Genomic DNA, 20,704 nt, shown 5'->3' with positions numbered 1-20,704 from the left:
TAATTGTTATATATATATATTCTATCACTCCCTGAAGACCACTAGGAGCAGGATAGTTTCATTCGATTTTTAATGTGATTGGTTAATACAATGGACTTTTTTGATTTTATTGGTTATAAATGAATTTCAAATCTAGATTGCAAAGCAACAACTTGTAGCTGCTTATAATTAATGGTAACAAAACAATGACTTCGGGGAATACCCAAAAAACAAAATAGTTGATTATTAACAAATTGTTGAGATAATATTGTTTAATATTATATGATATTGGTAGTGTATTTTTGAAAATCTGAGATATTTGAGAAAGAAAATAGTAAAAATGAGTGTATTAGAAGAAACCAGACAAAAAGTAAGTATTAACTATTTAATTTGCATTGATATTAATAATTTAAATACGATCTCGTATGTTTTTTTGTTCCTCGTCTATACTATAGGGAATACTTAAAAATATATTAATATATATTATACTCCTAATTATCATATTTCTAATTATAAATATTTGCAATTAAAATATATTTGCAGTGGTATGATATTTTAGAGAATTTGCTTGAATGCCCAGTATGTTGTGAAATACCAAAAAATAACATTTTGCAATGTGCATCAGGTCATCATATATGTATATCCTGTCGTTATCAATTACAAAATTGCCCAATATGTAAAAATCATTTTTCTAATACAAGAAATTTTTTTGCTGAAGAAATGGCAAACAAATTGGAAGAGATAATGGTTTGTATAAAATTTTTTTTTATGATTTAATAAATATCTAGTTAAGTATATAAAAATTGTTTATTTTATAATAAATAAAATTTTAAATCACATTATTCTTTATAGATATCCCTTATGTATCCTACAAATAAAATTAATAGAAGAATTCTTGAAAATAAAATATGTGTATCTACACAGACTGAAAAAATATTTAAAGCATCGGTAGAAGTACAAACCAGAAATATATTAATTTGTAATAATAAGCAAACACAAACATATAATACATGGATGGAAAATGGATCAACTCGAAAAAAAATAGACAAAAGAAAGTTTCATTATCCTAAAATTGGAAAAGGGAATTACCCATGCTGTTTAGGTTCATGTACTATGTCATTATCATTTGAGAAGATAGTAGAACACTTAAAATCTACTCACAAGGATGTATTTTATGAAGTATGATTATTAAATAATCATTTATGTATATAAAAAAGTAATTCCTTTTGTAATTGAGATATTGTTGTAGTTCAAGGAGGATAATGGAGTATTTACACAGAATTGTGAACTAGAATATATGATACCAAGAGACCATGATTTAGCAGTTTATGTAAGAAACATGGGTTTGTTTTTTATAAATATTAGAATTCTTCATACAGGCGATTTGAGAGGTATGATTTTGCTTGTAAATAGTGCTTCAGCAAGTAAACACTTTACATTTGAAATTACAATTGGATTGGAGAAAAGATCCAAGACATACTCAGGAATGGTAAACTTAGTTTGAATATTCTCTCATCTTATATTGATAATATAAATTTGAATTAAACAGATTTTTTTCGATGATAAAATATTATAAAATAAAAAAATAATATTTAATAAATTATTTGAAAATAGGTAAAAACGTGCAGACTAGTAGATTGGCAAACTATGGACGACTGTCTATATATAAACAATTCTGAAATACAACAAAAAGAAATGGTTTGTCAAAATGGTACATTTAACTGTAGTTTTAGTATTAAGCGTTCTAATTTGACAGAAGTAAACGATGATTTTGAAAACCATGAGTAACTAAATATCATATATTATATCTATATTGTTGTTATGTTTATGTTACTATAGTATTAAGGTTTGGAAATCAAAACAGATGTTTTTTTGATTGCACTTTAAAGATCGTATATTTGAAAGTAATTCAACATAATCAATACTTTTGCTATAATGAAAGTAATTAATTTTTTGTTATGTTATTTAACAAGTTTTCTTTTTTTTTCTTTTTTTGGTTTTGATCTTTTTTCTTAATAAACGTTTTTGGCTACAATTTCTAACATTTACTTCAATTACTGCAACAGTCACTAAATTATTTATTTGTTATTATTTTATAAAATCTACTTATTTTGTGAATGTCTTTATTAAAGTCTGTACATCTTATTTGTAAAGCATTATAATAGCATGGCAATCTTTCCTTCTCTAAGATAAAATGTTTTGTTAATTCAAAGAAATATAGAAAATAATTTTTGTTAAATGAATAATTCAATTGAACATGTATCACATGAGAGGTAAAATTATATTTAATTTAAATCAATCTAAACTGTGCTGTACCAAATGTTTAAAATTACAATAATTTTTTGTTAAGTAAATTATTGTAGTTCGTCACACAATATTTTGTTTATAGAACTTGTATTTCTGAAAATAAAATATAATATTTCAAATGTGACAAACTAAGATGATCTAATGTGAATAGCTTTAATCATTACAATATTGGCATAACTACATAATCTATATATTAAATAGTGAACACTGATACTAAAACCAATTGATATATTCCAAAAATTATCTAACTTTTTTATTTGATTAAGTTAAATCTCTATTGATAGAAATTTTGCCATTTTTTTCTTACATCCCATTAAATTTAACATAAGCATTTCCAAACAGCCCTGTGTGTTTGACTGGAGTTTTCATACTCACTTTTAATGCATACGCAACTAATAGACAATAATGAAAATTACTTTTTTGAGCGTGTTTCATAACGCTCTGGACGTGTGATTTAATTTATCTACACTTTCCTTTTCCCCTCTGTATTCTTCTACATTTTTTTAAGACTTTAACACATGTTTGTCCAGTGTAGTGATCTTACCGTAGTAACATTACTATATTTGTCTGATTACCTAACTTTTATGTTAGGTGCAAGATCAGTTTCTCATTTGCTTCTTCAACAATTATATAATTTTCCTTCAAGTACCTCCTTCGCGCAATGACTTTTGTTGTTCAAGAAGTCGCTCCAAAGGAGAAGGACCAGGCCCAGACCATAAAGACTGTTGATTAAGTCTTGCCTTCATTTGATCTTGATTTGAAGGATTAGATATTTGAGAACCAGAACCCCATGTATTGCCACTAAATAAAGAGTAAGTGTTTCCTGTTGTGGTTGATTGCACGGGCTTTTGATCCATCTATAAAAAAAAGATATTACAAATAAGTCTATAATTCACAATATACCTGTTTGCAAATAAATCTGATCATACACACCTCATAGGCTCTAGAGTCTTCAAAATTACTTCCACTTCCAAAATGTCTATCAGGTAAAGTATTTTGTTGATAATTGCTACATGGTATTAAAGATCTATTATTCATGCTCCCGGAATTAGGAACATTAGTCCAATTCTGGAAAGTATCTGCAGTGCATGAGTCCTTATGTATTTGTGTTCCTCTTGTTGCTCCCCACCAAGCAACTGGTGGTTGAGGAGGTTGAGTATCTTTCCATAAACCAAAGTCTGCAGAGTCAAAGTTTTGGAAAACTTGATAATTACTTGTAGATTGTTGTTGGTTTTTAGGTGTACCAATTTGATTTGAAAAAGGGAAGTCTAGAATATCAGTATTTTTGTTATACATTGTTGGCGATAATTGTTTTTGCGATACATGGTTAAAATTATTTTGAGTATAAATACCCTGATTAAAATTAAGTTGGTAATTTGTTATATTGTTTGGACTTAATGAAGTATTTGGTATGTTTGTAATATTAGTAACTTGGAGATTCTTTTGATATGTATTCAATGCTGGTATTGTAGAAATATTGTTTGCAATGCTTGTTGCTGGCATATTAATCTGGTTTTGTGTAGATATCCCATTGGATCTTACATTGTTTGGAATAATATTTGGTTGTTGAATACCTATATTGTGATTTTGTTGCTGTCGATTTATATTTATATTTTGTTGTAGACCAGTATTTGCAGTTTGTTGTACATACATATTTTGAGATATGTTAGGCATAATACTTTGCTGTGCAGTAGATGATATTCCTACATTTTGCTGCAATAATGAATTTTGAGGTACATTTTGAACCATTCTTTGAAGAAGTGGTCTATTCTGATTCATGACATGCTGTATACCCAAATTTTGGGTTAGTGTCTGTGTCGTTTTGCTAAGTTGCCCCTGAAGTGCATAAGTCGGCATATTTGCTATGTGTCCAGACATAAAGTTTTTTGCAAATTGCGGATTTTGTACATTAAAAGATTGATTTTGATAGCACAGTGATCCTAAAGTTTGCGACTGCTGGCCGAATTGAGGTAGACAGGATGCTTGAGGTAATGTATCTGAAGACTGCTCTTGAGAAGGAACTTGATTAATCTGTGATGATGGTTGTACTTTTGTAGATTTTAATTGATTTGAATTAGATGTAGATTGACTTTGAATTGCAACTGTAGCACAAGGTATTAGTGGAAGTCTATTCTGAACAGTGTTCAATGGATTTGTATTCACTTTTGTTGATTCTGTAGTTATTGGAATGTTCTTATTTCCTGTGGGCTTATTTGGAGAAGCAGTCAAAGTCGTTTTTATTTTATCATTTTCTTCTTCAATGCATACTGGTGAAACATTTTTAAATGTAACTTGCTTTTGCTCTGTTTCTGCACGTCGCATTATAGCTTGCATAGCAATATTTTGTCTTGGTTTTCGAGTTGATGGCAAAGAATTTAATTCAACAATATTAGTATCTGTGGTACTAGTTATTGAATCTCTATTTCGCTCTAAAGAACCTTGTGGCTTTAGGATACCTACTCTTCGTTCTTCTAAATCAGTAAAGTAATAAGAATATAAAAATATTATATATAAATAAAATACAATATATAAACTCTCTTTCAAATACAAAATAACTCACGAGCATTTTCTGTTATATCAATTTCTGCAGATCCTTTGCTACTAGCTGATTCAGATAATACAGGACTGGCTGGTATAATTGGTTTTTCTTTATTTAAGCTGAGTTCTTCAAGCTCTTTCATTAACTCATTGCTTGGACCAGGACCTTCACTCAATGGTATAAATCTATTTTCTTCTATCTGTTCATGTGTTACAATAGCAATTAAGGGAGATCCATTAATTTGGTATTGTGTTAAATAATGTCCCAACTGAATTAAACGAACAGCACGGAGTTTATTTAATGTCGCGATATCATCTTCAAAATCAGTATTTGTGAATTTCAAATTTTCAAAATTTTTTTCTAATGGTAGAAAGCCTTGCAAGTCCCGATCTTCTGGCAGTGGTACTTTAACATCTATTAAGGGAAATAAATAAGATATAATAAATTATTAAGTGAATTATTTCTATTTATTTTTTAATGATAATATTACTTACACTGATCATATTTAAAATCCATAATGGATTGTTGCAAAGCATTTAATAGCACACAAAGGCTGGGCCAAATTTGTAGTCTAGAAGTAAATGCTGTCTCTTCCAAAACTGTAGGATTTATACGAATCCAATCAAGACATAGTTTTACTGTAAAAAAAGTATAATATGCGAATAATGCATGTATTTCAAACTAATATAATATAAATATAATACACATAATATAGAAGATAAAAGTTACTTACTGGAAGGTAAAGCAAAATATTCAACAATACGATTCTTTATAGTATAGACAGGTAACAACAATGCAGCTAAACTGCCAGAAATAAAATCTAAAATACAATTTTTTGCCAGTTTTTCATCAGTAGACAATTGGTCAGTTTTTAAGAATTCGATTGCATCTGAAGTGATGCCCGTTGTATGCTGAAGAGCATATAAATTTATCACCAACATTTGTACAAGCATCCATGAACTGAAACTTTCAGTAGCCACTAATGCTGTTAATGTCTCTGTCAGTAATTTAACATATGAGGATGCAATTTTTAAATCTCCAAGATTATGTATAATGCCATGAAGTTTTAAAAACACAGTCACATATTCTTGTGCACTCAATTTAGTTTTTCCTTCAATGTTATATGAATGATCATTTAATGCAGATGATAAAGTTTTTGCAAGATTAGCTGTTGCTACAGGAAATGGATGTTTCACAGTAACAGAGCGTGCATAATGAAATACAGTTCCTAATTTATCTCCACGTGATGCTTCAAGAAGAGCTAATTGATTATATGGCTGTCCACTTGATGGTGACAATGATACAGCATGTCTGTAAAATAATTCAGCTTGCTTGCTTTCATTTCTGTAACGAGCAATGTCTCCTAAGTGTACAAGGCAATATTGGCACGCATAAAAACAAGATGATTTGTGAGGCGTCGATAATTTTTCAACAGCTTTCCATGGTGAAGTACAACCATAAACATAGCCTTTCCTAAAATAAATTTGCTATATACTATAATATTTTATTATAGTTACAATAATCAAAAATATTATTAGCTTGCAATATTATAAATCATTTTAACATTTTTGTTATAGTGATTACCGTCTAAATGGTAGATCTAAGTCAAATGCTGTACAAATTTCTTGCAATAGTGTCAAATAAAATCCACTAGCTGCTTCCAAACACCAACTCAACAAGGCTTGAGATTCTCCACGTTTTGGATTTTTCCTATCTTTTGCTTGAGATTGCAATGTGGCTATATAATTCTTAAAACCAAGATTCCAAAGCTCCTGTTCAACTTTCTTGTCCAAAGCGTACTCGAGATCCAAAATGAGTACTTGTTGATATATTTTTTGTAGTTGTTGTTGACACACCCAGGCATCATTATCATTCAATAGATCTTTACAACGTTGAACCTTATCCTTTAGTGGTTCAGCTTTCCTGCATAATTAAAAAGTATTATATATTATATCATACAGATATATACATCGTTCCTTAAAAAAAAAAAAAGTTTTAAACATTTAATATGCCTATATATTTATATAAGTTATTTCTTTAAGATACACATATGTTTCACTCTTACTTCAGAGCTTGGACAGCTGCTTTTAGGCCCATATTCTGTGCACCCTACTCTTAAAACTGATATGTTTCACCTGTTTAACATTCCAATAACATATATACATATATACGTGTGTATATAAATATAGATATAATCATCTGCTATAAATTTGGTAAGAGTAATAAAAATATTTTTTTTTATTTTATTTTATTGTGAAGATATATAGCTGTTCTGAAATCAAAATATGTTTTAGTTAGATAATATCATTATTTTCAATTATGCCAAGCATGTTTTTTAACTTGATTTAAACAAATATACTTAACCAATATTTTAATAACACTATTTGTTTTAAGAAACAATATTAGATAATAATTAATCATGATTTTTAGCACTTATTACTATATTGCTCCAGTAATAAATTTTCTATTTTGCGTAAATACACGGTAAAAAAAGTATACAAAGAAATTAAAGGATTTTTAATAGTTAAAATCTAATAAAGATCGTTATGAATATATGTTCTTTTTTTTTAAAGCTTTAACATTATTATAGATATAATATTTACAAACAATAAACTTAGGAAGGCATACGATGTTGTGCTATTAAACTCGACAAACAATCAATTAAAAAAGCATATAAAACTTTGGCATTATAACATCCATTATGACTATAATTTATAGGTTAATTTCAATGTGGCGATAACATATCTACACAACGAAACGATTAAATATACAAAAAATATTCATTTGATCTTGCCGTGTTAGCATACAAATATTAGAACCTTGAAAAGAAATCCCGAGATTAATATAAAACTCACTTTCACATATTTACGTTAGACAGAATCATCGTAAAATACACGAAATGACGGATGAATGCCTTGGAGTGTTCCGTGTATTGAAAAACTGCGCCGCCCTCGTGACAGACTCTCAAGTTACTTTTCCTGGAAAAATAAAATATTAGAATTATTACATTTTTATTAATTATTTTGTTTCAGATCATGAAATAATTGATTATTTATATACTTCATAGTATAACAATATTTTTTTAAATATCTTTATTTTATTCGTAACTATATGCAGTACAATTTAACACGTATCTAATTGATGTAATATATAAGGTTAAGTTTACTTATATATCTGCATTCATAATTTTATTAAAATGTTTCATTGTAAAATAAGATTTTCATCCAGTAATTTAAAAATATGTGCATATATGCAGAAATGTCTCAAAAGTGTAAGTATAATTTCTAAATTTTTAATTAGTTTACAAATTTAAGTGAAAATATATTATACATTTTTTGCAAATAAAACTTTTTTACAAAGTTAAACATTATTTTTATATTATTTGTATTATTTTTAAATGTTGCAATATATAAAAATGTATTAAATACAGATATTTCATTATTCAAAACAATATTATTTTTACTTCTAGAATATTTCTACAACCGATATTAATGAAACAAAAAATATAAATTTAGAAGCTAAACGAAAAGAAATTATGTCACGTGGTCTACCTAAGAAAAAACCTATCAAAGGTGTAAAGCAAATTATTATTGTTGCATCTGGGAAAGGTGGTGTTGGTAAATCAACAACTTCTGTAAACTTGGCAACAGCATTAAAACTTATAGAACCTAAAAAATCAATTGGCTTATTGGATGCAGATGTTTTTGGACCTTCTATACCATTAATGATGAATTTACAACAATCACCTTTGTTAAATAAAAATAATCTTATGGAACCATTAATTAATTATGGTATAAAATGGTAAATAATAATCATTTATAAATAAATTATAATATCATACTTAGAATAGAAACTAATCAATAAACAATACTTTTTAACTTTACAATTGACAAACATTCTAATAGAATGTAATTTAACCTGAATTATCAATAAATGTAAAGTATTCTCATAGTATGTCCATGGGATTTTTGATCGATGAAAAATCTCCAGTTGTTTGGAGAGGTCTTATGGTAATGAGTGCCCTAGATAAATTACTGCGTCAAGTTGCATGGGCTCCTTTGGATTGTCTCATTATAGACACACCACCTGGGACTGGAGATACACATTTATCATTAATCCAAAATATTGTTATCACTGGTGCATTATTAGTTACTACACCACAAAGAGCAGCTTTAGATGTAACAAGACGAGGTGCTAAGATGTTTGAAAAATTAAGTGTACCTATTTCTGGCATTGTTGAGAATATGAGCTTCATTTCTTGTCCGAAATGTATGACAAAAATATCTATTTTTGGTGATAATACAGAAGCATTAGCACATGAGCTTGGTAATATATTATTATAAATTATAAAATTTTTAACTGATTATATATAACAGTTTCATATAAGAATATATAATTTTTATACAGGCATAAAAATATTGCAAAAAATTCCTTTACATGAAGATATTACGGATAGTTGTAATATTGGAAAACCAATAGTGTTATCTGCTCCAAATAGTGTTCAAGCAGAATGTTATAAAAAGTTAGCAGAACATCTTATGGAATTTTTAAACAATCAACCACTTATTGAAGAATGATTAACAATAGGTATATAAAATTTTTTACATAATAATAATAATTCCAAAGTGAGTGAATGAATGATAATTTATTTATATACAATTTAAAATATATGAAAAATTATTTACCTTTATAAATTTCATTTTGTTAATAGAAACATCCAAAAAAAATAAGTTCAATGTATTTGAACAGATGAATCACACATCTTACTCTTTTCCCCCTCTATTATACCTTCATATCTTCAAAAGTGGGGGTAGTAAAATATGCTGTAATTCTTTCATTTTTGTCTCACATCATATCCAGTTATGGTGTTTCTTCGAACAATACGGCACGTACAATTGTCAATATTATCTTGGAAACATTTATGTAAATTTATAATTTTATTAACACAATAATACATATTCCACAATCATTCCAAAATGATTACATAGTTAATCACGGATATGTAATATCTATTTTAAAAAAAAGTATTATTACTTTTGATCTTATTTGTTTTCAGCATCTAAAATGGATAAAGTTGGTACCAGTATACATTCTAGTGCGGATGCTGAAGTATTTGATGTACCTATGAGCGTAATTATTAGACCATTTCCTCCAGACGTTAATGAAGAGAAAGTTCAAAGTTTGATAAATACCTTGAACAATTCAGAAACAGAATCCTTAGTACCACCAATTGATATATTGTGGATTAAAGGTAGTGAAGGTAATATGTATTAAATTATTTATGTTAAAAAAAGTGAGGTTAGAAAAAAGTAGCTTTTAAATAATTAAATAATTTTAATATATTAGTGGTTTTAAATTTTATATAGGTGGTGATTACTACTATTCTTTTGGTGGTTGCCATCGATACACAGCTCACAAACAGATTGGCAGGCAGTTTATAAAAGCGAAATTAATTAAATCTACAATAACAGATTTGCGGAGCTATCTTGGAAATTCTACACCTGATCTGAAATAGATATGACAGAAAAATGTTATACATTTTTTTTTAGCTAAAACTGAAAAAGTATTTAAATGATGAAATTGTGAAAGTATATATAAATATATAATCTTATATTAATAAAAATGATATCAAAAGTTAAGGTTTTCATTCTATTTACTATTTTATATTTTAATAATATATATAACAAAAGACAGTTCATACAATTATGAAATTTTGAAACTTATTTTTATAAAGATTTACAATAAGAGAAAAAACGTGCACCATATTACTTCTTTATATTATCTTTTTGTACTTAAAAGTAATCTATATTACGAATATAATTAAAAATCTATGTTTTAGTACATCAGAATTATTACATCAATTTCAAAGTTCATAAGTTATTATATGTACATATATCAACAAAACGCATTTGAACTTGTGCATATTTACAAAATTTCATAGTATTAAATAGTATCAAATTTCACAGAATGTCATGACAAGCATCGAATAATAGTAATACATACTAATTTCATAAATTGTCATTATCATGAAGTACAGATATAAATATATGTGTGTGTGTTTATTATTAAATACAATAATCTTATTAACTATGGAGAACAAGAAATATAGTAAATATTTTACTTTCGTTTTTTTTTTTTTTTTTTTTTTTTTTTTTTTTTATCGACGAGAGATGTTTTCTTTTATATTTACTCTATTATATCATAGTCCATCTATCAGATATTATAAATTTTCTTCATATAATCATTTTACATAGCTAAATATCTATATTTGTGCAGAAAATTGCACTAATTTTTAGCATGTAATATATACAAACACATTCAAATATGTTATCACGTATGTTGTATAAATGAACATTAAATAGAATATAATAATCATTAATATAAAAATTAATATTAATGATGACCAATATTTTTTAATTTAAAAATATCTGCTTTTCTTTCATTTGTATTTTTAATACTTTCATAATTATCACTTTTTACATTCTCCAAACCAAATCCAGTAACAAATTTTTCTTTTAAAAGATAAGTTATATCTTTGTTATGATAATGTTCTTTAGATCTTTGAGTATAAGTTTCCCTCAAATTTTTTGTATCAAGTATATAAGGATCATTTTCCTTTATAAAATATGGTTTGTGGGTTCTAGTTATATTTACTGTTGTAGCATCTGACACACCATTGGCAGTCCGAGCCCGACTACTGTTATTTTCCGATTTACTATTCCTACGCAAATGGAAAGGTATAACAGATTGTTGTAGATGTAATAATTGAGTATTTGTTACTTCACAATCGATTTGCATCATTGTAATGTGATTTGCAGGAGTTGAATAAGTTTCTAAAACATATAATTTTTGTTGGTTAGTCACTTCTTCCATTCATTTTTTAGATATACATAAATAAAAGAAAATAAATAGAAAGAACGATGAACATATACCATTCAAGGGAACAGCAGGAAGAACCAATGCCATTTTTGGTCTAGATGTATTATTTTTTCTTGAAGCTGGTAATAATAAGTGTTCACCACTGAACCATACAACATAGAAAGTATCATCTTTTCTTCCTAAAGCTTCAAATAAAGAAGCATGTTCTCTGAGAATTGGAGAAAATACTTCAACTGCATTGACATTTGATGTATGAATATTGTTCGTCTTATGCATATCTTTTGATTTCATTTTTCGTAAATAACGATTCTTGTCATATACTGTTTTTTTCTCTATAGATGATTTTGATAAAAGAAGTTTTCCTAATAATTTTTTATTTAATTCAGTCTTCGTCGGTATAGTCCAATTATCACGATCAGATTCTCCACCAATCCATCGCCGTAACTCGTAATCTAAACGTATTGATTCACTCTGATTGATATACATAGGACACATAGGATGATGCATTGACTTATTTTTATTAAAATCATCTCCAAGTTCTTCTTCAATACGTGTATCAGGATTTGCCCATAGCAAACTTCTACCATGTCTAACATTCGGTGTAATTGTTGGTATATCTGTCGACATACTATCCAATCTGTTGTTATGAGGGAATATGCCTCTACAAGTATAGAAAGATATGCAATATATATGTTACAATATTATATGTTTATTTCAAGATTATGTTCAAACTTTAATATTTAAGCTTAAGAAACTAAAATGTTATATATAAATACTTACACTAGACCATTAAGATTAAGAGATACCATTAAAATCATTCCTAAAAGGATAGCAGCATTTCTCTTATTCGCATTAAGATTAACATTTCCAAGTTTGTTGTTAGATATAATTGTATCTTCCAATGTTGATAGCCTTTGTTTCAAAGCTATATTTTCCTATTAGAAATAAACAATAAATTATTATAATGATAATATTTAAATTACTGCCTTTCAGACGTAAACATTCATATTATTCATACATTTATATGTGAAGTATCCTAATAAGAAAAATTAATATAAGTTAGTTATTAGTATATATATTATCATAACAACAACTACAAAATAAAATGTAAAAATATGATATAATGCAGATCAATTAATAATTCTTACAGATTTAAGTTTGTTATTTTCCTCTTGAAGTTGAGAAATTTGTTTCTCTAAAGAGCAAACGTATTCTTTTTTTTTCTTTCTTGAAAGACAAGCAGATTCTCGATTTTTTATCATTCTTTGTTGTCTTTTTAAAGCTTTCATTTCACATTCTTGCTTACCAGAGAGATTATTAAATACTGGAATTTCATTTTTTATAACAATAGGAGTGCAATTTGATGTTCCTTTTTTTATAACAATTGAATCACATCCCACTGGTTCATTTTTCACAACAACAGAAGTATGATTAGCACTTTCATTGTTTACAATTACAGAAGTATTGGGAACATTGACTATGGATTCTCTGGTTGATACATGAAGATTAGGTAATGCATTAATAATTTTTACATTATTTTGCTGCTGGAATTTAACTCCATTATTTTCAGTTTTTATATGATTTAAGGATGTAGATTGCAAATTTAATGGGCCACGTATTTTAATAGGTTTATGTAATGATAATGATTGTAGTTTCAAAGGATATGTCTGATTTTGTTTTGCCTTCTGTGCTAAAACAGCAAAGTCTTGAGCACTTAATATTATAGTCTTTTGAAGTTGTTCTGTAAAAATTATGATATATATACATTATTAGATATATAAACGAATTATTTCTATAATTATATAAACTTTAATTATTCTTATTCTTACCATCACCTTGTGTAACTTGAGCATTACCCTTTGGTTGAATACAAACACGTTTTGCAGGGTTTTCACTGGCAACTTTATACTTTGTATTTTTTGTTTCTTGTGTATTAATAGGTATTAATTGTACTTGTTGCACGAAAGATGTAGGTGTTACAGTTGATGGTGATATTGGAGGAGAAACATATGGTGGTGAAATTGGTGGTGTTTCTAATGTTAACTAAAAAATATATAGAGAAATATTTATACAGAAAATAAAATATAGGGCACCTAAAATTTATTAATTACCTTTAAATCTGTTGATGAAAGATTAGATATTATTTCTTGTTGCCACTCAGATCCACTTGATTCTGAATGACTTGGACTAGAAGAAAGAGGTAAATGTGTACTAGGACTTACAGGCTCTAATTTTATTTCAGTATTTCCTTCACTAGTTTCTGGATCTAATAATATAAGCAATAATAAAAAAATACATCATATTTTTTTTATTTAAAATTGGATTTATTTAATGAAAATACCTTTATCTTGTTGGGTAAAACACGAGCCAAAGTCCTCAAAAGTATTACAAGACTTTATATTTTCTTCTGTATTTTCATTGTAATTTTTACAATAATCTTGAGATACCTCATCAGGTAAAAGAGGAATCCCTAATTCAGAACTTAAACTTTGAAACAAATCATCAGGAAGAAGAGAATTGTCATCTGCAAAAATATGATCATATTTTTATTAAAATTTATAATCGACAGAACATTTGAATTTACGCGCGCTTTCGTATCTTCATCGAAGGAAATGACTACGACGTAATATTCTTTTATCTTCCCTCTAATCAAGTAAAACTTTTTAAAAAATAATGTTTTTGTTATGGAATTTTTACATCAAATTAATAAATTTACACTAAAAATAAATGTACACATAAATATGCAATAATGAATCGAATTAAACATTTTCAAGGACAAAGTGTAAGAGATCGTTTATAGAAATAAAATGGCGTAATGTGACATAGTACACTTCACATACATTAATGTGTCAGGAGGAATCATTAATATAATATTGGAATAAATATAAAAATGGTAGAAAATAACATTTATTAGACAGGATATAATAATCTGAAACCTTCTCTTCGTGCGTGGAAGTACGCATATAAATCGTTTTCCATTTCTTACTGCTATTTTCAATTGCTATTTCGTATATATATATTTTTTAAACAATTAGAATGTATTAAACCTAAACATTATCAATGATTATAATGTAAATATATTCGTTAAACGATATGTAGTACACAACGTACTATACTGTTTCGTACTTGTATAGTTTAAAATACATTATTAGTATGCACAAGGACGTTAAGGTTGTTGCTTTTATCGATGTGTTTGAAAAAGCATAAAACATATGTATTATACGTGAATGCAATAACAAAGACAATATTTCGATAATTGTAAATATGTAAATGAGCAGCCATTACATAAGAATAAAAGTAGGAAAAAACGTTTTTAATTCATTCCTTTTTGTTATTAAACATATTTCTCTTTTTGTTACATATTTTTCAGTATTTACGTTATGTTACGATTTTTCCAGTAGCATTGCAAATCGGGCGTTTTTTTTTTCTTTTTTTTCTTTTTTTTTTTTCCACATTTTGTAATATATCATATGTCTTTCGCAGATGTAAACGATGATATTTTTTAAGAGAATCAGTAAAATTAATTGACCTGTCGGATTATTTTTGATCAATTTGTATTCACCGACAAATATTGTATAAATAGTACAATACTTATACGAAAAAAGTTAATAAATAAAGAGAAAAAATTGTATTTCTTGAACATCTTTCGAAATTTTTCTACGATTGTTATAAGGAAAATGAATACGTACAAACGAGTTGAAGGAACTTGTAACTTTGGCTTTTAGAGAGGTCAATAACCTCGATGAACGATCTTTGTCGACATGACATCGAATACGTTCAAGAGGAGAGATGAAATCACAAATAAAACAACGAATTAAAAAATTATCTTATTAATAATTACGGGTCATCCATAATTTCCTATATGATTATCGTTGTGCATTCCAAAGTATCACAAAATAATTTTAATATTACTTGTCTCAAAGAATCAGAATTAGACAACTAATGTTATCCTTATTGAACATAGAATAAAACACAGAATTCATTCTGATAACGTGTACACGATTATGTATATGTTCATGCGTTTAACGCCTACAAATTTTATCGTATATATGTTCAATTTAATTTTGGAATATTTAGAATCACGTCAGAAGTATCGAGAAAAATGATGAATCGTAAGGATAATATACGAACAGAGAATATTATTTGGCATTGATTTCCTCTGCGATTATCCGTTAGAATTAGTTTTTATTAACAATGATTATTTATGTACAAATTTATCAAAATGATACATGTTATGGACATTTCACGTACCCAAAAAATCAAGCTCTGGAAACATCTGAAGTTCCGATGCCGCGACGCCGTTCCATTGTGGATCTTGAGTTATCAACATCTTTCAAATCGTATTCTTACGGATGTTGTTTATCTTTCTTTTTTATTTAACGCAAAAAAAAACTTTTTATTCAAGAATACAGCAACAGGAGTAATACGTTTTTCGTTATCGTATGAACGTTTCCGGTATACTCCTATATAACTAACAAAATATGCAGTTCAATATCTATACACAGACACATGTCAATTTTATCAAACTAAACATAAATCAAAGAACTTAAATAGATGGAACACTATTCAATGAATGCAATTCAGATGCGATCGAGTTTATGATCTCGAATATACAATCGAATCGATGATCAGATTTCGAGAATCAAAATTACACACAAAATCGATTATTCAAATATCGATATGTTATAGAAGCTAATTTACATTTATTTTTATCATTATTTTTCATAATTTGTCAAAATTGTTATTTTATGTCTTTTTCCATATATTAATTTATGATTCGATTTATTATTTATTAAAAAACAAAAAGAAACAATAAATTAAAAATGTCGTTATATTTCAATTTATAATGTTGTACATACTGCGTTCATTTAGTAAATTTATTAATTATTTTTATGGTCAACCTGAGTATAACTATAAGCAACGATTTATTAACATTACAAACTTTGAAATAGGAAGAGGTTTTATTGAAGGTATTGTTAGGTTAGGTTAAGATATATTTATAATTGAAATATTGGAAATGGCATTTGTAATTTGTTATATAATTTTTTAGACGAAATAATATAAAATATTATTGAAAGTATAGTCTTCAAAGCCTCAGTTAAAAATGGATTTTCTGGAATATCCTGATGTTATTGCGGAGGTTAAGGGTGCAATGGTGAATTTATTATTTATTATTTAAAACAAAATTGTTTTATACCGATATTACTTAGGAGTATTATAATCAAACTTTATATTATAATATTTTTAATGAAATAATCTTATTTTTTATATTACTTTGTAATTATCATAAGACAGAGTATACGATACATTAGAATAATGATAGTTTATTTATTACTTATTGTACTTATTTTGTAGACACCTGGAAGGTTAAAATTAACTGATCAACATATTATATTTAAAAATCAGAAAACTGGTAAAGTTGAACAGATATCTGCTAGTGATATGGAAATGGTAAATTACCAAAAATTTATAGGAACTTGGGGTTTACGTATATTTTTGAAGAATGGAACACTGCATAGATTTAGAGGATTTAAAGAAGGGGTATGTTTGAAGCCTTTAAAAAAGATGTTATATTTATATAAATTAGAGTGATTATATTTTTCTTTCAATATATATTATATAGGACCAAGAGAAAATAGCCAAATTTTTCTCTGTAAATTATAAAAAAGATATGCTGGAAAAGGAGCTTAGTTTGAAAGGTTGGAATTGGGGTACAGCTAAATTCAATGGATCTGTCTTAAGTTTTGATGTTGGAAATCATACAGCATTTGAAATTCCATTGTATGATGTTTCACAGTGTAATACAGGGAAAAATGAAGTAACACTGGAATTTCATCAAGTATGTTTTAAAATAGTTATAAACATTATCGTGATGTCTTATTAAATATAATGATCAAACAATTTTAAATTAACTTATATTCCTTTTATAGAACGATGATGCTCCTGTTAGTTTAATGGAAATGAGGTTTCATATCCCTATTAGTGATAGTGCAGATCAAGATCCTGTAGAAGCATTTCATCAACAAGTTATGGAAAAAGCTTCTGTTATTAGTGTCAGTGGTGATGCCATTGCTATCTTTAGAGAAATCCAGTGTCTTACACCACGGTTAGAATTTTATAATTATAAAAATAGTGACGAATGTTACAATCATATTTGATAGTTTTAATTTATTTTCTATATATCATTTTTCAGTGGTCGTTATGACATAAAAATATTTCAATCGTTTTTTCAACTTCATGGTAAAACCTTTGATTATAAGATACCAATGTCTACGGTTCTTAGATTATTCTTACTACCTCATAAGGATAACAGACAAATGTATTTTGTGGTAAGTTCTGCCTCAAGATTCCTTTACAGAAAAAATATTATTTATTTTATTTTATTCTTTTTATCCTTTTTTATTGCATATTTTTATAGGTCAGTTTAGATCCACCTATTAAGCAAGGTCAAACTAGATATCATTATCTGGTTCTATTGTTTAATCAAGAAGAAGAAACTTCTATTGAATTACCATTTTCTGAGTATGTCTCTCAATTAAAATATTTTTAAAATACATGATTTATTTATTATTTATTATATTTTTAGGAAGGAACTGAAAGAAAAATATGAAGAAAAATTGACAAAAGAATTATCTGGACCCACATATGAGGTTCTTGGAAAAGTAATGAAAGTTATTATCAATAGAAAATTAACTGGACCTGGTCATTTTCTTGGGTATGAGATTCTAAATTTAATGAGAGAAGGAAACATTTATCAGTTGTTTAAAAAAATTAATATTGTAATGTTTAAATACTGCGTTATATTTGTAGTCATTCTGGAACCCCTGCAATAGGATGTTCATTTAAAGCAGCTGCAGGATATTTATATCCTCTAGAAAGAGGCTTTATTTATGTTCATAAACCACCTATACATATACGCTTTGAAGAAATAACATCAGTTAATTTCGCACGTGGTGGTGGTTCCACACGTTCGTTTGATTTTGAAATTGAATTAAATACTGGTGTAGTTCATACATTTAGCAGTATTGAAAAAGAAGAATATGGTAAACTTTTCGATTTTATCACTTCAAAGAAATTGAGGGTAAAGAACAGAGGCAAGAGTGTAAGTAGAAAAATATATGGTGTTCCCAATAACTATTTCATAAAAATATTTATATAATAATCTATACGAATTTATATTTTTGTATTTTATTCTGTTATTTCTACTAATATAGGACAAATTGAATTATGATAACGACTTTGGAGATAGCGATCAAGAAGATGAACCCGATGCATACTTGGCTAGAGTTAAAGCTGAAGCACAAGAGAGAGATGGCGATGAAAATCAGGATTCTGAAGAAGAATCTACAGATGAAGACTTTAATCCTAATCAGGTCATATTTCAATTATTTTATATTTCTTTTTCTAAGATAGTTATAACATTATATGTTTAAATACAGGATGAAAGTGATGTAGCTGAAGAATATGATAGTGATCCTAATAGTTCTGAAAGCGAGGAAGATTCAGATGGATCCAGTAGTAGTCAAAAGAAAGAAAAAAAAGACAAAAAAGAAAAGAAATCCAAATCTGCTAAAACAATAGTAAGTATAAAATTATAATTGTTAAAACTACACTCAGAATGTTACGTATTATATATACATATAAAAAAATATATTATTTTTTTTATTATTTTATAAAAAAAATAATTTATTTTATTATTTATACAGTCTGAAAAGCCAAGAAAACCACGTAAATCAAAGAAAAACAAGGATAGTAACAAACCAAAACGGCCAGCAACAGCTTTTATGTTATGGTTGAATAGTGCTCGTGATCAAATTAAAGCAGAAAATCCCGGTATTGCAGTTACAGAAATAGCCAAAAAAGGTGGTGAAATGTGGAGAGAATTGAAAGATAAATCTGTAAGTAAAAATTTTCGAAAATAACTTCTGAAATTTTCTGACATTATTACACTAATTTACGTATTACTATATTACACTAATTACGAAATGTTCGAAATAAAGGAATGGGAACAAAAGGCAGCAAAAGCAAAAAAAGAATATTCAGCAGCAATGAAAGAATATGAAGCAAGTGGTGGAAAAAGTAAAGAAAAGAAAGAGAAAGACAAAAAGAAAAAAGAATCTAAAAAAGATATATCACCTAGTAAACTTATGTCTGGATCTTCTTTCAAAAGTAAGGAGTATATCAGTGAAGATGAATCTAGTAGTGAAGGTGAAAGTTCAACGGAGAAGGTATGCTTAGAATAATATATATGTATAGTCTAGAATTAATATATTATTAATTGATGTTATTAATTGCAGAAATCTGAAAAGACGAAACATTCGGATAATGAAAGTGATAGTGAAAAAGAATAAAAGAAAGTTGAGAATAGATAAATAATAAGAATCTTAATAAGAACAGATAAACATGAAAACATTTGAAATGTTTAATATAATTTTATGTTGGCCATTCCTATCCATTGAGATATAAGTCCTTCTTTTATCATAGGTGTTGTAATTCTTTACCTATATATTCATTTTAAATATTTTATTTCTTATTTTCACTGTCTTGGTCACTTCCATTATTTTCATTCTTTACCTTATGGTATCTTCGCTAGATATCCCAATATCACATATGTATTATATTGCTCATTCCATGTAGTAACTATAGTATAGTTTTATTACAGTCACATTATGAAATATTTTGTATTTTACATCTATGATCACCAACTTTATATTGTTAAATATAATAATTAAGATTTAAATTGTGTCTCTTCAATTCGTATTATTTAGATTTAGGCAATATAAAATGTACTGTAGAAATAAAAAATATTAGATAGAGTACTTAATTATTTGACATAAGAATTTATATATATATATAATCTTAAATGTATACATAAATCAACACAGAAACGTATAAATTATAGTTTATAATTTAAACTATGCATATATATTTTTACAAATAAAAGGAATATTTTATAAAATGTATGCATAAGTAAATCCAATACACATATAATCTATTAAA

General features: G+C 27.1%; 6 protein-coding genes across 14 annotated transcripts; 4 read left to right on the top strand and 2 right to left on the bottom strand.

Annotated features, from left to right (window-relative positions):
* The first annotated feature begins 195 nt into the window (after positions 1-195).
* On the top strand, positions 196-2,473 carry LOC122633634. The gene is made up of 5 exons (XM_043821745.1): positions 196-349; positions 523-726; positions 832-1,158; positions 1,229-1,468; positions 1,594-2,473. Exons 1-5 carry the CDS (start codon positions 320-322, stop codon positions 1,765-1,767), a joined length of 975 nt encoding a protein of 324 aa, XP_043677680.1. The 5' UTR covers positions 196-319; the 3' UTR covers positions 1,768-2,473.
* A 383-nt stretch (positions 2,474-2,856) lies between these two features.
* LOC122633631 (protein SMG7-like) lies at positions 2,857-7,775 on the bottom strand. 5 transcript variants are annotated; one of them, XM_043821738.1, is made up of 9 exons: positions 7,681-7,775; positions 6,891-6,960; positions 6,410-6,748; positions 5,559-6,298; positions 5,320-5,463; positions 4,847-5,239; positions 3,639-4,757; positions 3,220-3,554; positions 2,857-3,143 (listed from the first exon to the last, which is right to left on the bottom strand). In XM_043821738.1, exons 2-9 carry the CDS (start codon positions 6,920-6,922, stop codon positions 2,928-2,930), a joined length of 3,318 nt encoding a protein of 1,105 aa, XP_043677673.1. In that variant the 5' UTR covers positions 6,923-6,960; positions 7,681-7,775; the 3' UTR covers positions 2,857-2,927. The 5 variants fall into 5 exon arrangements, with proteins under 5 accessions (XP_043677673.1, XP_043677668.1, XP_043677672.1 ...); XM_043821733.1 differs by having other exon boundaries at positions 3,220-4,757; XM_043821737.1 differs by having other exon boundaries at positions 3,220-4,754.
* Positions 7,776-7,953: 178 nt separating this feature from the next.
* On the top strand, positions 7,954-9,402 carry LOC122633635 (iron-sulfur protein NUBPL). Its single transcript, XM_043821746.1, has 4 exons — positions 7,954-8,096; positions 8,295-8,626; positions 8,778-9,151; positions 9,233-9,402. Exons 1-4 carry the CDS (start codon positions 8,022-8,024, stop codon positions 9,400-9,402), a joined length of 951 nt encoding a protein of 316 aa, XP_043677681.1. The 5' UTR covers positions 7,954-8,021.
* Positions 9,403-9,542: 140 nt separating this feature from the next.
* LOC122633638 (sulfiredoxin-1) lies at positions 9,543-10,464 on the top strand. Of its 2 annotated transcripts, none has more exons than XM_043821751.1 (3): positions 9,543-9,748; positions 9,882-10,085; positions 10,192-10,464. In XM_043821751.1, exons 1-3 carry the CDS (start codon positions 9,688-9,690, stop codon positions 10,338-10,340), a joined length of 414 nt encoding a protein of 137 aa, XP_043677686.1. In that variant the 5' UTR covers positions 9,543-9,687; the 3' UTR covers positions 10,341-10,464. The 2 variants fall into 2 exon arrangements, with proteins under 2 accessions (XP_043677686.1, XP_043677685.1); XM_043821750.1 differs by having other exon boundaries at positions 9,575-9,710.
* Positions 10,465-10,865: 401 nt separating this feature from the next.
* Positions 10,866-16,244, bottom strand: LOC122633632 (cyclic AMP-dependent transcription factor ATF-6 alpha). Of its 2 annotated transcripts, none has more exons than XM_043821740.1 (8): positions 15,956-16,244; positions 14,046-14,228; positions 13,816-13,970; positions 13,540-13,747; positions 12,853-13,445; positions 12,485-12,639; positions 11,758-12,365; positions 10,866-11,658 (listed from the first exon to the last, which is right to left on the bottom strand). In XM_043821740.1, exons 1-8 carry the CDS (start codon positions 16,032-16,034, stop codon positions 11,219-11,221), a joined length of 2,421 nt encoding a protein of 806 aa, XP_043677675.1. In that variant the 5' UTR covers positions 16,035-16,244; the 3' UTR covers positions 10,866-11,218. The 2 variants fall into 2 exon arrangements, with proteins under 2 accessions (XP_043677675.1, XP_043677674.1); XM_043821739.1 differs by having other exon boundaries at positions 13,534-13,747; positions 15,956-16,243.
* Positions 16,245-16,630: 386 nt separating this feature from the next.
* Positions 16,631-20,444, top strand: LOC122633633 (FACT complex subunit Ssrp1). 3 transcript variants are annotated; one of them, XM_043821741.1, is made up of 14 exons: positions 16,631-16,674; positions 16,755-16,859; positions 17,060-17,245; positions 17,328-17,543; positions 17,635-17,810; positions 17,898-18,033; positions 18,123-18,226; positions 18,291-18,419; positions 18,515-18,806; positions 18,919-19,077; positions 19,144-19,284; positions 19,411-19,602; positions 19,705-19,932; positions 20,002-20,444. In XM_043821741.1, exons 2-14 carry the CDS (start codon positions 16,809-16,811, stop codon positions 20,053-20,055), a joined length of 2,064 nt encoding a protein of 687 aa, XP_043677676.1. In that variant the 5' UTR covers positions 16,631-16,674; positions 16,755-16,808; the 3' UTR covers positions 20,056-20,444. The 3 variants fall into 3 exon arrangements, with proteins under 3 accessions (XP_043677676.1, XP_043677678.1, XP_043677677.1); XM_043821743.1 differs by having other exon boundaries at positions 16,646-16,684; XM_043821742.1 differs by lacking the exon at positions 16,631-16,674 and having other exon boundaries at positions 16,700-16,859.
* The last annotated feature ends 260 nt before the right edge of the window (positions 20,445-20,704 follow it).

The sequence above is a fragment of the Vespula pensylvanica genome, chromosome 12 (genome assembly GCF_014466175.1).
Source record: "Vespula pensylvanica isolate Volc-1 chromosome 12, ASM1446617v1, whole genome shotgun sequence".
NCBI classification, from domain to species: Eukaryota; Metazoa; Arthropoda; class Insecta; order Hymenoptera; family Vespidae; genus Vespula; species Vespula pensylvanica.
Note: the sequence above shows the minus strand (reverse complement) of the source record. Positions and strands in the feature narration are given on the sequence as shown.

What these genes read in the sequence shown, in the direction of transcription:
- LOC122633632 (XM_043821739.1), bottom strand. Translation starts at nt 16,034, where the DNA reads ATGTTGATAACTCAAGATCCACAATGGAACGGCGTCGCGGCATCGGAA. An exon ending in TCAAGTTACACAAGGTGATG is followed by an intron (nt 13,446 to 13,533) that starts GTAAGAATAAGA and finishes TAATTTTTACAG; the next exon opens with AACAACTTCAAAAGACTATA. An exon ending in TCCTGCTGTTCCCTTGAATG is followed by an intron (nt 11,659 to 11,757) that starts GTATATGTTCAT and finishes TATATGTTTTAG; the next exon opens with AAACTTATTCAACTCCTGCA.
- LOC122633638 (XM_043821750.1), top strand. Translation starts at nt 9,575, where the DNA reads ATGAATCACACATCTTACTCTTTTCCCCCTCTATTATACCTTCATATC. An exon ending in GTGTTTCTTCGAACAATACG is followed by an intron (nt 9,711 to 9,881) that starts GCACGTACAATT and finishes ATTTGTTTTCAG; the next exon opens with CATCTAAAATGGATAAAGTT. An exon ending in GTGGATTAAAGGTAGTGAAG is followed by an intron (nt 10,086 to 10,191) that starts GTAATATGTATT and finishes AATTTTATATAG; the next exon opens with GTGGTGATTACTACTATTCT.
- LOC122633635 (XM_043821746.1), top strand. Translation starts at nt 8,022, where the DNA reads ATGTTTCATTGTAAAATAAGATTTTCATCCAGTAATTTAAAAATATGT. An exon ending in TGCAGAAATGTCTCAAAAGT is followed by an intron (nt 8,097 to 8,294) that starts GTAAGTATAATT and finishes TTTTACTTCTAG; the next exon opens with AATATTTCTACAACCGATAT. An exon ending in ATTAATTATGGTATAAAATG is followed by an intron (nt 8,627 to 8,777) that starts GTAAATAATAAT and finishes GTATTCTCATAG; the next exon opens with TATGTCCATGGGATTTTTGA.
- LOC122633634 (XM_043821745.1), top strand. Translation starts at nt 320, where the DNA reads ATGAGTGTATTAGAAGAAACCAGACAAAAA. An exon ending in ACAAATTGGAAGAGATAATG is followed by an intron (nt 727 to 831) that starts GTTTGTATAAAA and finishes TATTCTTTATAG; the next exon opens with ATATCCCTTATGTATCCTAC. An exon ending in CCAAGACATACTCAGGAATG is followed by an intron (nt 1,469 to 1,593) that starts GTAAACTTAGTT and finishes ATTTGAAAATAG; the next exon opens with GTAAAAACGTGCAGACTAGT.
- LOC122633633 (XM_043821741.1), top strand. Translation starts at nt 16,809, where the DNA reads ATGGATTTTCTGGAATATCCTGATGTTATTGCGGAGGTTAAGGGTGCA. An exon ending in TAACACTGGAATTTCATCAA is followed by an intron (nt 17,544 to 17,634) that starts GTATGTTTTAAA and finishes TTCCTTTTATAG; the next exon opens with AACGATGATGCTCCTGTTAG. An exon ending in GTGAAAGTTCAACGGAGAAG is followed by an intron (nt 19,933 to 20,001) that starts GTATGCTTAGAA and finishes TATTAATTGCAG; the next exon opens with AAATCTGAAAAGACGAAACA.
- LOC122633631 (XM_043821733.1), bottom strand. Translation starts at nt 6,922, where the DNA reads ATGGGCCTAAAAGCAGCTGTCCAAGCTCTGAA. An exon ending in GCAGCTGTCCAAGCTCTGAA is followed by an intron (nt 6,749 to 6,890) that starts GTAAGAGTGAAA and finishes TTAATTATGCAG; the next exon opens with GAAAGCTGAACCACTAAAGG. An exon ending in TGATATAACAGAAAATGCTC is followed by an intron (nt 4,758 to 4,846) that starts GTGAGTTATTTT and finishes TTACTGATTTAG; the next exon opens with AAGAACGAAGAGTAGGTATC.